We start from the raw sequence: 16,218 nt of genomic DNA, 5'->3' as shown, positions 1-16,218 counted from the left end.
CATACGCCTGCACGATTTGACGTCGTCTGCTGTCATCAGGGCCTGCAAAGACACCTTTGCTCGCCACGGCATTCCGATGACTGTCATGTCGGACAATGGGCCCTGTTTTGTCAGCCAGGTATGGTCATCCTTTGCTGCTTCGTATGGCTTCACACACGTGACGTCCAGCCCTCTGCATCCCCAGTCAAATGGAAAGGCGGAGAAGGGCGTTGACATTGCAAAGCGGCTCCTCTGCAAGGCTGCTGCTGCCGGGTCGGACTTCTGCCTCACCCTGCTGGCCTATCGCTCAGCCCCACTAGCCACTGGTCTCTCACCAGCACAGCTGCTGATGGGTCGTGCCCTCAGAACCACTGTGCCTTCCATCCTGGCACCAACAATAGACCATGCTCCGGTACTGCATAGGATGCAACTGCAGCGCGGTCGCCAGAAGAGATCGTACGACACACGGGCAACTGATCTTCCCTCCCTGGCTCCTGGAGACAACGTCCGCATCCACCTACCAGACGGTGGCTGGTCAGCACCTGCCGAAGTTCTCCGACGCGTGGCTCCCCGCTCGTTCCTGGTACGCATGCCGGATGGATCCGTGCGTAGGCGCAATCGCCGAGCCCTTCGCTTACTTCCACGCTCGCAATGGGACCCTACACAGACGCCGTGTCCTCCACTGGTTCCTGATAGCGACTTCGTGGAGCTGCCATATACCATGCCCCTTCTGTCGCCGCCCGTTGCCAGGCTCGCACCTCAGCCGGTGGTTCTCGACCCACCCTTGAGGTGGTCAACCCAAATTCGTCGCCCACCTACTATACTGGACTTATGAGACTGTTCACACGTCAAACCTTTGCAACCACTGTCTTATAACATGTCTCTGTTTTATCGTTACAGGCTTCGTTTGATCGTTCCAAATTTCCACGTTGTTCTTCTTTTGTTATGGTACAACCTCGTTAGCATGTCACACCTGACATCGCCCCTTGTTTATAGTTAAGCCCCATGTACATGATGTAAATATTACGCATACACACACACCTTTAGCTGCACTCAGGACACATATTTATAACCACGTAGGCACATAATCTTGTAAAAAAGGGGGTGACGTCATGATATTCAAACATACATCATAACACATACATAATGATAGACAGACCAACGGACCAATTAGCACACATAACACGACAGCCAATCACAGACAAGAGCAGACACAGTATAAAACAAGAAACACGACACTTCCTGGGCAGTCCATGTGGAGACGGCACAGGGCCAGGACCTCATAGCAAGATACTCACACAGTCACAACGTGCTGAGTACCAAGTCTGATGTATAAATAGTTTAATGGAATAAAACTGCGTTGTACCAATCGCAACCGTGTCGGTTCGTCTGTACCGCAGAGCACCCAACACTTCACACCGACCTCAACAAATCCCGACGAGGTTTGGCTCTGGAGCTGAACAATTCCTTGGAAGAATCGCTGGGTCCTATTCCGTCCTCCCTGATGGACATCAATTCAGTCGAGACGCTGAGTAGTAGTGAACCGTTGCTTTAATAGACTAAAAGTGTGCCAACCTGTAGCTCCTCCCGCACTGCAAGACTTCCCCAGATCGACGGGCTTTATACCTCCTCAGAGGGGCGGAGCCACAGGCGGATACCAATAACAGCACCAATAACAACATTCCAGCAGTACAATAGCAACAACCAATAACAGTAAGTATATACAACAATGGAGATAATGATAGAACTAGAACAGTAGAACAATAGTGAACATATATACAACAGCCTTATGTAGCCATATGTGGCTCACCACACTCCCTTGACACCATTCTTTTCGCTGTCGACTCTCACGCCAGCACCCTTACCAACATGGCGAAGGCCCTTTTGGAACACAGCGACTGGATCAGTACACTGGAGTCCAGGCTGACTGCAGCGATTAAGGAGAGCGTGTCGTTGAGGGGCAAAGTCGATGACCTGGAAAAACGGTCAAGACAACAAAACCAACACATTGTTGGCCTACTACAAGGCCAAGCCTGTGTCAGAATTATTCAGAAAGGTGGTGGCCGAAGACATATTCCCTAATCCCCTGGAGCTAGATTGGCCAAAGCCTCACCCTGGACATCCCCCGCATGCTGCAAAGATAAGGGGTGCGATTTAATGGAAACAAAAGGCCGCGAATCAATGGCCTCGTTGCACTCGAGCGAGATCGCGATGAGGCCGGTGAAAAGCGGGAGAGGCCAGGGCGGCAAACGGCCTGCTCCTGTAGGTGAAATCAGGATCCCGCTATAGCGTGGTGAGAAACCAATAATCACCACTTCAGACCGATTTCCATACAATTAACGGGAGCCACCCCATCTCCAACGGCAAGTGGCCATGCTGGCACCGATTAGTACTTCCTTTTAAAAACGTGAACCAGGCGGAAGGGCTGCTGCGGGGACCCGAGGAGGTGAGCATCCATCTTTGCTCACTGACAAAGAACCCGGGGGCACTGGGCTTGCTGCCCCTGTGCTCGGAGGGGGGTGGGTAACTGGGGGGCGGGTCCAGCCTCGTTTTGGGTGGACCGTCCATCTGAGCTGGCGGGGGTATGGGGGGGGGGAGGGTATCTGCTCGGGGTGCAACTGTGCGCGGGTCGTCCATGCCAACCCCTGAATCGTGTGTACCGTTGGGGCAACCCTAGTCGCTGCCTGTCTGCCCCACAACCACCCATCCACTCACCGCGGAGACCTCTGCCCGTGCGGCTGAAGGCAATTGGCAATCGTAGTTAACGGGGAATTGGCAATCGTAGTTAAGAGAGCAACTCACACATCCAAAATAGATCCTTGTGAGTACGCATGCCATGTAGCATGTGGAGTCTATTGCCTCGCATCCCAATCAGACCTTGATGCATGAACACTGTGCCTGAATACTGTGGGAGACAACACCCACAGACGCAGCAACCAACATCCGAACACCCAGGGGATGGGACACAGCCCCCGGCCCATGTCCTCGGCTGGGGGATGGGTGACTGTAATGGTGAGGGCTTAAGTGAGCTTAACCCCCCCCCCCCCCCCACACTTATGGGCAATGTTACCCTCACACACATGGGCATTACCCCAAAGCTCCCCAAGTGAGAATGCCCTGCTATGGGGTCCCTCGGGGGCCCCCCTTTTCAGGCCCCCCTTCCAGGTCCCGCATCATGAAGGGGCTGTTTAGCACAGGGCTAAATCGCTAGCTTTGAAAGCAGACCAAGGCAGGCCAGCAGCACGGTTCAATTCCCGTAACAGCCTCCCAGAACAGGCGCCGGAATGTGGCGACTAGGGGCTTTTCATGGTAACTCGATTTGAAGCCTACTTGTGACAATAAGTGATTTTCATTTTCATTTCATTTTATCACCCTTTAACCTCCCAGAGGCCCCTTTTTATCTGTCCTGCACCCCCTACCCTTCAAACACCCTCTCCAACCTCCTTTCATGGGCATGGCCCTCCATGGGCCCTGACCCTTTGCAGTGCCACCCTGGCACCTGGGCTCCCTTGTACTGCCACCCTAGTGCCCTGGCAGTGCTCCTGACAACTTGGCAGTGCCACCTGAACACTTAGCAGTGCCGGCCTGGCAGTGCCTAGGTGCCCACATTCTGGGGGCAGGCCAGCGGGTCACCCTGCATTATCCTTGGCAACCAAAGGGCCTCCGATGGTCTTGGGGGCCCCCCTGGGTGCCGTTCTGCCTGGTCCATATTTGTGTGGACCAGAACTGAACATTGCCTGGTTGCAGTACAAGGGAGCCCAGGTGCCAGGGTGGCACTGCCAAGGGTCAGGGCCCATGGAGGGCCATGCCCATGAAAAGAGGTTGGAGGGGGTGTATGAAGGATAGGGGGTGCCTGGTTGCTGCCTCCCTGGAAAGGCCGGTAGATCCTGGGAGGCCGGTGGATACCGGGTAAGTAGACCTTAAGTAGGCTTAAGGCCTACTTATGCAAGCGTGACTTGGTCCCGCCCATTGTGGGTTTGTTCCTGATCCTGATGCCTCATGGGACTTGGGTAGATCCCGTGAGGTGCGTGGCTGTCAGGAAGCCCGCAAGAGGCTTAACCAAGGATCTACCGGCCATGTTGCAGCCGGTAGGTCGCGCCCAAGGAGCTTATCTTTTTGGTTGACAAAGGAGCACCACCATGTTACTCACCATGGCCACTCAGTCAGGATCTAGCAAGACATGAGTGCAGACCTAGCATGGAGGCGTGCGGCATTCAACAACATCAAGTCCACGCTGTACAGGAAATGAATTGGTTTGAGCTGATTCACCCTGCCCGTCTCTACATCACATTTAATGGACAAGATCACTTCTTTGACGCACCAGACGAGGCAAACTCTTTCCTTCAATAGCACATGCTCAATCCTTGATGGGCGTACTAACTTTGTGGTGTTGTTTTTGGGTATCATGGGCAGGATGCTCCGTCTGCCGATGCCGGATTCAGGAAACGTGATTGGGTAAAGAATCGGTTCCGACGCCAAAATCGCTGATTTCACGCCAAATCACAATTCTCCGTCGCCTCGACAGCACCATCCATGCGTTCCAAAATGTACATACAGTAAATGCCATTGGCATATCATTAGTGGGCCCGACCCGGTATTCTCCAGGGCCTCTGTGATTCTCACCCTCCAATGGCCCGAGTTCCCGACACCAAGGTTCACGACTGCTTTTAAAAATCATGAAACGATCAGGTGCTGCTGAGGGGGAGAGAGGGGGTACGGAAAGTGTCCAACAATGTCATAGTGTGCTGATAGTTGTGCCGCTGGCCGGGGGGCTTCTGCCAGGGCCGGGGGGAGGAGTGGGGGGTGGCCAGGTGGTGGGCTGTGGGGTCGGGTGGACGGGCACAGGACACCATTGCCATGGCAGCCGTGCAGCTGTGCTCGCCGCTGACTGCCAAATGCGAAGTTCGGGCCATGTGTCGTGTAGGTGTCCCGCAGGCCACCCCCCTAGGTGCCCTCTGGCCGCAGCCAACCCATCAGTCCTATGGGTGCGCTCCAGCGCAACCAATGCCACCTTGTTGGCTGGGATTGTGTGTGTGGGGAGTGGAGTGTGTATTTTCGGCTGCAACTTGTCGGCCTCCTGAGTGTCAATCGCCAATCCGGCACCGTTTTTCATTGGAATCGATTGGATTCTATGTGGCGCCGGTGCTAGCTCCTCAATGGCCACTGAATCGGTCCAGGCGCGGCGCCAGTTTTGCTGTCGTGGAACTCCACGAATCCTGCCCTGGTATCAACACTTAGTCTCAGGAACAGAGAATCCTGCTGCATGTGTTTGAACCTGGATAGCCATTTAATATACTCGAAATGAAGGGCATGTTCGACTGATTGTTTACACTAGAGCCCTTACTACGCGGTTAAAACAAACAACTTTCCAATGACGTATTATATAACATAGCTCAGATAGCAGGGGTGTGCCCCATTAACAAGGTCGGTTAGTCAACGGATGTCATATAAGACGGAATACCTGCTGCTCGCCTTGTTCATATTGGCGAGCTTAAGATTTGATTCATGGTTTTATTTAGTTCAAGGTTTGTTATCACACGAGTTGGTTTTTGTTCTCGTGGTCTGGGAGCGTGATGATTGTTCTGGGGATGGAGTGGGTTGGGAAGGATTTCCCATGTTGACAGTAATCAAAGACATTTTTGTATTTGGCCATTTTCATTGTCTAATGGATCATCTTGGCTTTGCTTTCTTGTCCATTCAATTTACTGACCCTTTTATAAAGTCTTCCTATACGTGTGACTAACTCAGGCGGTCAGTGTGGTACTGGGCTCTCAAGCAGATTAGCCACATGGAATGTTAGGGGGTTAAATGACCCAGTCAAATTTTCCAGTCAAATTTTCCAAAGTGTTTTCACATCTCAAGAGCCTTAACAATGATGTTGCATTCCTTGAAGAAAAATACCTTTGTGTTAGAGATCACCCCAGATTACGTATAGCATGTGTTGGCCAGGTGTTTCACTCCAGCTTTAACAGCAGAGCTAGGGGCACAGCAATTCTGATTAACAAAAGAATACAGTTCTCCCCCTTAAATGTAATCTCATACCCTGGTGGACCTTATATAACAGTTAGTGCACACTTCTTCAAACCACTGAAGTATTGGTGAATGCCAATGTCCCTAACTGGGACGATACAAAATTTATCACATTGCTTCGATCTTCCCTTCCTAATCTGAACACCCACCAACCTTATTTTCAGAGGGGACCTAAATTGTGTTATAGATCCAAAGCTCAAGTCCAAAGACGTTCAACCTCTCAGGCGCTTCCAAGGCTCTTTCCACATTTATGACTCAAATGGGTTGTGTGGACCGTTGGCAATGCTTTCACCCAGGCACAAGGAACTTTTCCTACTTCTCCCATGTCCACCATGCTCACTAATGCATCAACTTTTTTTTTTTTGACAGAGCTCTTTACCCTACAGTGAAAACTGCTGAGTATTCTGCCATAGTTATATCAGATCACACGCCCCACTCCCTCGACATGGCTCTTGCTTCCAAAGCTAATGGTCGGCATCCATGGAGATTTAACACAACCCTACTATCTGACCAGGATTTTTGTAAATCTATATCCATCAGTATAGATGTTCTTATTAAAACAAACAAATCTGATTCCACCACCCCATCAGTATTATGGGAGACCCTCAAGGTAGTTCTCTGGGAAGACATAATTTCTTATAAATGCATATATTATCAAACAAAGAAGATTAAAACAACAAACATTGGTGGATTCAAATTAAGAAATAGGCTGTCAATGATCCATTGCCTGAGTTATATGCAGACAGGCTAAAGGTCCAGACTCAGTTTGACTTACTTTCCTCAAGTAATGCTGAGTTTCAACATTCAAGGGGGACGTTTTATGAATACGGGGACAAAGCTGGCCACCTCCAAGCCCATCAGCTCAGGCACCAATCTGCCTCTCCCAGATCTATGGCTCTTCCCATAATCTTACTGCTGACCCCTCTGATATTAATTTGACCGTTGCTTCCTTTTATCGTAACCTCAATAAATCTGATCTCCCGTCAGATAGCATGGCAATGGCTGACGTGCAACATCATTTGGGCATTCCAGCTGTATCTCATCTCGATTCTGGTTATTTAGAATATTGTGGAAAACTTCAGGAAAGTTCACTTCAACAACCTTTTCCTCGACATTCTCCTGGTTCCCACGGTAGGGAATGTTAGTCATTTTGACATCTCCTAATTTTGTTTCCCGCAGCATTTGAGGGATGAACAAACTAACGGTCAGGACAACGTGTCATGTTCAGCGTTCTTCACAACTCCAGGGCATCAGAGACACAAGAAGACCAGAGAGTGGCAAGAAGACCTAATTGAAGAAGATCCCCCAATGCCACACAACTCGTTTAGCTCCAGAGGAGCAAATCAGATGGATTTGGCTGACAGTGGAGGAGAAAGCGAGCGATTGATAAAGAACGGTTGTGCTCCCATCCAAGATTCAGGCCGATGTCCAGAACAACCATGCGGTGGAATCACTTTGAAGCCTTCAAAACATAAAATGAAGGAAACGCATTGGAATATGCAGAGGGCCAGCGCTGATTCGTCAGAAAAAAACATACGCTTACAGGAGGTACAGAACACCCGAGGAACAAGTGTAGGTGGTGAAGAAAGCTCTCGGCTCCTCAGTCAAAGCTGGAGTATCAACACAGAGTACACACCCCACGATAGTCCGAGGAAGTTATCAGAAATGTGCAGAGAAATGATTCCATTCCATGATCCATATGTTTACACCATTATGGCAGAGAAAACAAAATCAGCCACCGATTACCAAACTCTGGCGTTTCCAGATTACTGGGGTCACACTGCGCCTCTCTATCAGGAGCCATTGACTGGGCAGTGGTGTGGACATCAGAGGTAAAGAATTAATATTATGAAGTGTTTTATGCTGGCATGTTTCTTGAGTTCTTTTAGTGCTGTTAAGTTATTTAGTTCTCTGACACTCTAATATCATTCAATCATCTCTCAGCCACTGCTGACCTGCTACTGACAACAATCCACTTGGAATGACATTAAGTGACCTCCTCTTTCTTTCTCTGTCCCTCGTGGCGCAGCCCATTTTTTCCCACTGCTGCTTCACCTGACAGATCATGCATCGGGTTTGTCTCAGTAACAAAATTCCCATTCAGGTGGACAGGACATTAGCCTGACTCACAACTTCCAATTACAGGAGGGCCAGGCAGTTGCGGTGAGTGGGGTGGGTGATGTAGGTATTTGCAAGCCAGGATATTGTATACATAGATACATAGATACATAGAAGATAGGAGCAGAGGAGGCCTTTTGGCCCTTCGAGCCTGCTCTGCCATTCATCACGATCATGGCTGATCATCCAACTCAATCGCCTAATCCTGCTTTCTCCCCAGAATCTTTGTTCCCATTCGCCCCAAGTGCTATATCTAGCCGCCTCTTGACTATATTCAATGTTTTAGCATCAACTACATCCTGTGGTAATGAATTCCACAGGCTCACCACTCTTTGGGTGAAGACATTTCTCCTTATATCTGTCTGAAATGGTTTACCCTGAATCCTCAGACTGTGACCTGTGGTTCTGGACACACCCATCATTGGTAACATCTTCCCTGCATCTACCCTGTCTAGTCCTGTTAGAATTTTATAAGTCTCTATGAGATCCCCCCTCATTCTTCTGAACTCCAGCAAGAACAATCCCAACCTAGTCAATCTCTCCTCATATGACAGCCCCGCCATCCCTGGAATCAGTCTGGTAAACCTTTGCTGCACTCCCTCGAGAACAAGAACATCCTTCCTCAGAGAAGGAGACCAAAACTGCACACAATACTCCAGGTGTGGCCTCACCAAGGCACTGTACAATTGCAGCAACACATCACTGCTTCTGTACTCGAAACCTCTTGCAATGAAGGCCAACATACCATGAGCCTTCTTTACCGCCTGTTGCAGCTGCATGCTTACCTTCAGCGACTGAAGGTAAGCATGAATAGGAGGTAAAAATACACCTGCTAAACTTGTCCTTCAGAGTGGTACAGGTTGTGGATTTAGCAGGTAGCCAAAGCACCCATGTCAAGTTACAGCAGTGCATTCTATTACTAGGTACGCAAGTGGCGAAAAGGGTCTTGTTCATCCTTTGAGGTGAAGCTGACCATGTCATTCACTTATCGTGTTTTGGTAGGGTTCTTGTAGATATTTGGCTAAGCATTGATGGGTATTCCATCACACTCCAGACTTCTTCCTTGTTGTTTGGGGAAAGACATTGGAGAGGCAGGACCTGTCGAATATCCAGCCTCTGATCTGCTCTGACAGAATTCTGGCCAATGTTAATGGTAAGGTTCCTGGCAATGGTAATGCCATTGAATGTCAAGATGGGTAGGTTCTCCCTTATTTTAGATAGTCGTTGCAAAGCATTTGTGTGACACACATGTCACTTGCCACCTATTATCCCAATGCTGGACGTTGGTTGGGTCTTGCCACATGCAGACCCTGCTTCATTCTCTGAAAAATTGCAAATAAAAGTGGACATTGCAAATCATCAGTGAATCAGCCACCAAGCGAACTGGTATGGTAGGAACAGTCATTCTGGAGCACAAGTCTTCAGCACCTTTTCTGGGATGTTGTCAGGTCCTGTAGCCTTTACTCTGCACATAGCTGTTTCTTGGTGCCACATGGGCTAAATTGAAGTGGCTGCACCATGAGAGATTTAACAAGTCAGATTGAGGGCATCAACATGGGTGGCGTCATCCCCGAAGAGCAAATAAGATGGATGGGAAAAGAAAGACTTGCATTTATATTGTCGGCTATTCCTACTGTCTGGGTCTGGTGGTCTACACTGGATATCACTGACCCAAAACGTAAGGCTTTTCCCAAAACAGCTGAACCACATTCTTTGATTGCTGTTACAGACAGTTCAATAATACTCATACCAGTGACTACCCTGCCCGTGCTTTCGTTGCTTGGTTTCCTTGAGCAACAGACACTCTTGGGTAGTCGATCCCTCCTTGTCCATGTGGTACTTCATCAAAAGCTTTTTGAAGGTTCATATACACAACGTGGATTGCACTGCTCCTGTCCATCCTCCCAGCTACCTCATTAAAAAGCTCGGTCAAGTTAGTCAAACCTGATGGCCGGAACTCTGTCCGTCTATGCCGGCCGGATTCTCTGGTCCTGCTGTAGTGAATGGAGTTTTGGCTGAGTGCCAAATTCTCCCTTCCCGTTGGAAGATTTTGGCCTTAATCCAGGCTGGCTCTTCTTTATTGCTCCACGCTTCACCACGTGGGTGTTAACTTTCTCCCGGATTAATGCTTCTAGAAGCTTTCCCACCACTGATGTTAAACTGACTGCTCTGTAATCACCAGGTATATCCTCTTTGCCCTTTCAGAAACAACCAATCTTGAATTTCTGGCCTCAGTACCAGGAGTTTATGCCCTTAGTTTTTATTGGCTTGTGCTGAAATTATTTTCAAATTTTGTTACCTCCCTTTGGTTCCAGGGATAAAATATTTGAAGATATTCAACGTTTCGTCAACCCTGGGGATAGTCTAAACAAGGTCATTTTTGATATTGGAAGGTGAGTCAGTCCATTTTACATCGCATGCACGATGCTTCATTTCAATCCCAGACTGTACAGGAAACGGTTGTCAAAACCTTCTGAATCTGGCACCTTTGAGCATTTTGGCTGATGCAGCGCACCAGAAAACGGCATAGAATAAATTAACAGAATAAGATTGCCAGCTGCTGAACTGTCCTCTGATCTGATGGCAATAGCCCTAGTTTTGTATTTGTGTTAACTCACAAGGCACCCAGTGACGCCCACCCAACACCCTCCCTCTCCACCGACCTCGCCCCCCCCGCCTTGCGTCAATGGGGTCTTCAGTTGGTGAAGTGACTGATGCAAATTTAATTTTCAGGAAACACTGCAGAGTTGGCTTTACTTCCGAGCGAGCCTAGGGATTCCGCAAAGTATCACCCTCAAGTTTGATAACGTAGGAATTTAGCTGAACACCGGAGCGGGGGTTGGGCAGTGTAGAGGGTGCCATCTCTGCTACTCCACTACTGGGCCGATATCTGGGGTTTGAATATCTGTGTGTGTCTCTCTCCAGCTGGCACTGAAACTTCAGAGGCCAGGGGATGTCGCACTGGGACACTTCCACTGAAGAGAGCACTGATTCAAGCCTGCCGTTTATTCCTAACCGACAGCCTGAGACTTATATCACACAGATCTCCAGACCCCTACCAATACCCAGGTGATTCTCTCTCTTGCCGGTGGTGCAACACCCACCCGGTTCCTACTCCACTAGAGTAGCTTTCCCAAGAGAGAGAATAGGACACTGCTGTTTATTTCCTAACCAGCAGTCTGTCCTGAGTGAATCGCTCAAGATGACCCTCGATTCCTGAACCCGGAATTAAGGTGAGGAGTATTTTAACAATGACTTGGTCAGAGATCGCTGGTGAAAGATTGAAGAATTTAAACGACTCCAATTATCATCAAATCAAGGTTTATTGCAAAACCCAGGTCAAAATCATCAACAGAAGAAACACAATAAAATCTTATGCTCTAATACACACTAAGTCTATTCAAAAGTAATATAGCGGACACAACGAAAATTCTTATGATTACACAGTTTTTAGCAATATCACAAGGCACAAAACAAGTTCCCTTCCCCAAAGCCTCAACCACTATTAAAGTCAAGGGAGTTTCGCAAGCTGCTGCAGGGTACTTACGGTCACAGGCTGCAGAGGTCAAGTCAGGGGTGCAGAGGTCGAGCCAAGAACGAAGAGACCCCCAATCGAAAACACAGCCCCTTTTATATTGTTTTACCTGGCTTTGTTCTGTGATCGGCCAGCCCCTTTTGCATTGAAAAAAGGTAAGATTTAAAGTTCCCGCTGGTCCCGCCCCCTTTGAGCCGGTCAGAGCTGTATGTTTCCGGGTATTCCTCGCAGGTCCGCCCCTTCCAGCTAGGCAGACCTGCGCGATTTGAATTTGGCGCTGGCTCCGCCCCCTCCTTCCAGTGAGTTTCTGCCGGTAGCTCCTGTCAAGATTGGAGTACCTCCCCCAGGTCCGCCTCCAACTTGGTTTTTTCTACCGCTCCGCGATTTGAATTTGGCGCTGGCTCCGCCCCCCTCCTCCCAGTGAGTTTCTGCCGGTAGCTCCTGTCAAGATTGGAGTACCTCCCCCAGGTCCGCCTCCAACTTGGTTTTTCTCTACCGCTGATCTTGCAGGGGCTTTTCCAGCGCCATATGCTGAACCCAGACAGTCTGTTTTCTAGGATAACGAGGTTAGGCTCTCTTGTGAAGAATTTCAGTGTCTTCCAGCTGCTCCGGAGATGGCTGCTATTCTCACCTCGCTATGTTGATGGGGTGTTAATTGGATTCTGCTCTGGTGGAGGCCAGGTCATTTACATTTGCATGGGGCTATGACCATCCCATTGTCCTGCTTGCATGCAAGCCTCCTGTGTATTCCCGTGCCCCTTTGTCTGTGTTTTGATGTTATCTTGTTGTCTGGCTCCTTCTTCCTTGTAGCTCCTAGGGGGGTGTTTGTAAATATTTATGTACTTATGTCCCTACTCAGCTCAGCGGACCAAGCCTGCTGGGAAAACTGGTTCTGTTCTCTTGGCTGAAAAGTCAGTTTACAGTCTCTGAGTTTTTATGCTTGGGCAGTTCCAAAAGGGCCGAATTGCCCGAAAACCTTACAGCAGGGGGGGTGGGGGGGGGGGGGGGGGGGGGGTTGGGGCAGGTGGGTGAGGGTTGGGTGCACAGGTTCAAATCGTGGCAGCTGGTGGAATTTCAATTCAATGAATAGAATCTGGAATTGAAAGCTAGCCACGACGATGGCAATCGTGACTGTCATCAATTGTCATAAAAACCCATCTGGTTCGCTAACGTCCTTCAGGGAAGGAAATCTGCCATCTTTACCTGGTCTGGCCCACATGTGACTCCAGACCCACAGCAACCTTAACTGCCCTCTGAAATGGCCTAGCAAGGCATTCAGTTCAATGGCAATTAGGGATGGGCGAAAAGTATTGGCCTCACAAGCAATGCCCAGATTCCATGAAACTATTAATCAAATATAAATGAAAACTAGCAGAGATGCGGAAAACATTTATGGTGAAATGAGTAGGTTTATTGCAAGAGTGGTTCTTTAAATCCCCATTACTCCCACGATAGAGCGGTGAACCAGGATATACAATTCCTACCCTGGGTGGGACATCTGCTTGTTTTTGAAATAGGCTATTTGACACTATCTGATTGGGTGTGTCCTCTTGATTTTTATCTTGGGCTCAAGTATTATTCCAATAAATGTTTTTTCTTCCAGCCTTCCATTGGTCACACCAGCAGAGGATGTTTCCCTGAAGTTCAACTCAAATTTTGAGTCAGGCAATCTTCGGAAAGCTATTCAAATTCGCAAGTAAGTGTAAAGCAGGGCACAATGTAGTGGGCGGTATATAGTGCCACCTGGTGTATGCTGTAGAACTAGCAAAGCCGATAGCAGGTTCCTTAGCACTGACCTGCCTGAGGTCAGCAAAGGTTAACCCAGGCCAAGAATCAAAGCTGGAGCTTCCTATGTGTTAGTTGGCTGAACGCCATTAGCTCACAAAGCTTACTGAACGAATACCTTGGGTTAATTTACTGTACAAGACATAGGGCAAACATTAATAATAATATAAAAGAAAATTACTGCTAATGCTGGAATCTGAAACAAAAACAGAAGGCACTGGACAATCTCAGCAGGACTGACAGCATCTGTGGAGAGAGAAGGGAGCTAACATTTCGAGTCTGGGTGACTCTCTGTCAAGACTCAGGCAACCATTGCTCACCAAGGATTGGCCAAGCATGTTGTGAGTTCATTTATTAAGACTAGGCACAAGTGAACAATTAGAAATAGGTATATGGGGTCGATTAGCTCAGTTGGCTGACTGGCTGCTTCAAGATGTGGGAGAAGGCAACAGCGCGGGTTCAATTCCTGTAGCGACTCAGGTTATTCATGAAGTCTGTGCCTTCCCAATGTCGCTTGAGGTGTGGTGACTCTCCGGTTGAATCACCAGCAGTCAGCTCTCATGGGGAGACCGGACTGGTGGCATTTACATCTTACAGAGGTGTGAAGCCTGAAGGCATCAGAGCCTTGGGCTTGTTTTTGTCAACCAAATTAATAAACTGTGGGCTAAATTAAAAATGTGGTTCCTGAAAGGAATACTTCATCAGAGTAAACAGATTCTCAAATGAAACTTAAAACGTCAAAGCTAAATGCGATTGAAGGAATCGATAACGCACCTCAGTCCTGCTGGGCATGGAAGGTTTCAATGTTGATGGAATTTAGATTCCAACAGTTGCTATGGGGAGATTTGAACCCATGCCACCAGATCATTAGTCTGGGCATCTGGATTACTAGCCCACTGACATCACCACTGTGCCACCATCGCTTCCAACCACAGCAATGTGTGTGTGCCCTACTGAAATGAAACAAAGACAGAATCACGTGACACACTTCCCTTCTAGTGATGTCATGCTGATATCCCTTGAAGGCATATTACAACAGCAGAAACCTTTGGCATTGGAAAAGCATCATTTTCTCAGGGGAAAATTATTTACTTCTAAATAGTGGCACTGTGGTTCAGTTGGTAGCAATGTCACTGCTGAGTCACAAGGTTCTGGATTCAAGCCCCACTCCAGGAATTGAGCACAGAAATTAAGGCTGACACACTAATGGAATTCTGCACTCTATGAGGCGCTGGCTTTTGGATTATGTGTGAAACCAAGGCCTCGTTTGCTTGCACAGCTGGATGTAAAAGATGCCCTGACACTATTTCAAAGAAGAGGAGGGGAGTTATCCCTGGTGTTCTGGCCAATTTATCCCTTAACCAACAGCACAAATAAACAGACGATCTGGCTACTATCACCTTTCTGTTTGTGGAAGTTTACTGTCTGTGATTGGTTGCTTCATATCCCACAAGAAAGCAGTGATTACCCTCTGTAAGTACTTCATTGGCCATAAAGTTCTTTTGAGGTATAAAGCCTTTTAAAAAATGTATTTGTTCACAGGATTTGGGAGTCACTGGCTGGGTCAGCATTTATTGCCCATCCCTAATCACCCTTGAGACGGAGCCGCCCTCTTGATCCGCTGCAGCCCATGTTGTGTAGGAACACCCACAGTGCTGTTAGGGAGGGAGTTCCAGGATTTTGACCCAGTGATAGTGAAGGAACATAGAACATAGAAAATACAGCACAGAACAGGCCCTTCGGCCCACGATGTTGTGCCGAACCTTTGTCCTCGATTAATCATAGATTATCATTGAATTTACAGTGCAGAAGGAGGCCATTCGGCCATTTGAGTCTGCACCGGCTCTTGGAAAGAGCACCCTACCCAAACTCAACACCTCCACCCAACACGAAGGGCAATTTGGACATTAAGGGCAATTTATCATTGGCCAATTCACCTAACCCGCACATCTTTGGACTGTGGGAGGAAACCGGAGCACCCGGAGGAAACCCACGCAGACACGGGGAGGACGTGCAGACTCCGCACAGACAGTGACCCAAGCCGGAATCGAATCTGGGACCCTGGAGCTGTGAAGCAATTGTGCTATCCACAATGCTACCGTGCTGCCCTTAAGAACAAATAAATCTACACTATATCATTTTACCGTAATCCATGTACCTATCCAATAGCTGCTTGAAGGTCCCTAATGTTTCCGACTCAACTACTTCCACAGGCAGTGCATTCCATGCCCCCACTACTCTCTGGGTAAAGAACCTACCTCTGATATCCCTCCTATATCTTCCACCTTTCACCTTAAATTTATGTCCCCTTGTAATGGTTTGTTCCACCCGGGGAAAAAGTCTCTGACTGTCTACTCTATCTATTCCCCTGATCATCTTATAAACCTCTATCAAGTCACCCCTCATCCTTCTCCGTTCTAATGAGAAAAGGCCTAGCACCCTCAACCTTTCCTCGTAAGACCTACTCTCCATTCCAGGCAACATCCTGGTAAATCTTCTTTGCACCTTTTCCAAAGCTTCCACATCCTTCCTAAAATGAGGCGACCAGAACTGTACACAGTACTCCAAATGTGGCCTTACCAAAGTTTTGTACAGCTGCATCATCACCTCACGGCTCTTAAATTCAATCCCTCTGTTAATGAACGCGAGCACACCATAGGCCTTCTTCACAACTCTATCCACTTGAGTGGCAACTTTCAAAGATGTATGAACATAGACCCCAAGATCTCTCTGCTCCTCCACATTGCCAAGAACTCTACCGTTAACCCTGT

General features: G+C 48.4%; 1 protein-coding gene across 1 annotated transcript in view; it reads left to right on the top strand.

Moving 5' to 3' along the window:
- Positions 1 to 16,218, top strand: part of agbl1 (AGBL carboxypeptidase 1) — a 338,874-nt gene that overhangs the window by 91,712 nt on the left and 230,944 nt on the right. Inside the window, exons 11-13 of the mRNA XM_072470580.1 lie at positions 7,189 to 7,841; positions 10,443 to 10,520; positions 13,266 to 13,358. Coding sequence (XP_072326681.1) covers positions 7,189 to 7,841; positions 10,443 to 10,520; positions 13,266 to 13,358 — 824 coding nt within the window. The remainder of the gene's footprint in view (positions 1 to 7,188; positions 7,842 to 10,442; positions 10,521 to 13,265; positions 13,359 to 16,218) is intronic.

This window comes from Scyliorhinus torazame, chromosome 12, assembly GCF_047496885.1.
Source record: "Scyliorhinus torazame isolate Kashiwa2021f chromosome 12, sScyTor2.1, whole genome shotgun sequence".
Taxonomy (NCBI): Eukaryota; Metazoa; Chordata; class Chondrichthyes; order Carcharhiniformes; family Scyliorhinidae; genus Scyliorhinus; species Scyliorhinus torazame.
The sequence above is the reverse complement of the archived record's forward strand: the minus strand, read 5'-3'. Positions and strand labels throughout refer to the sequence as shown.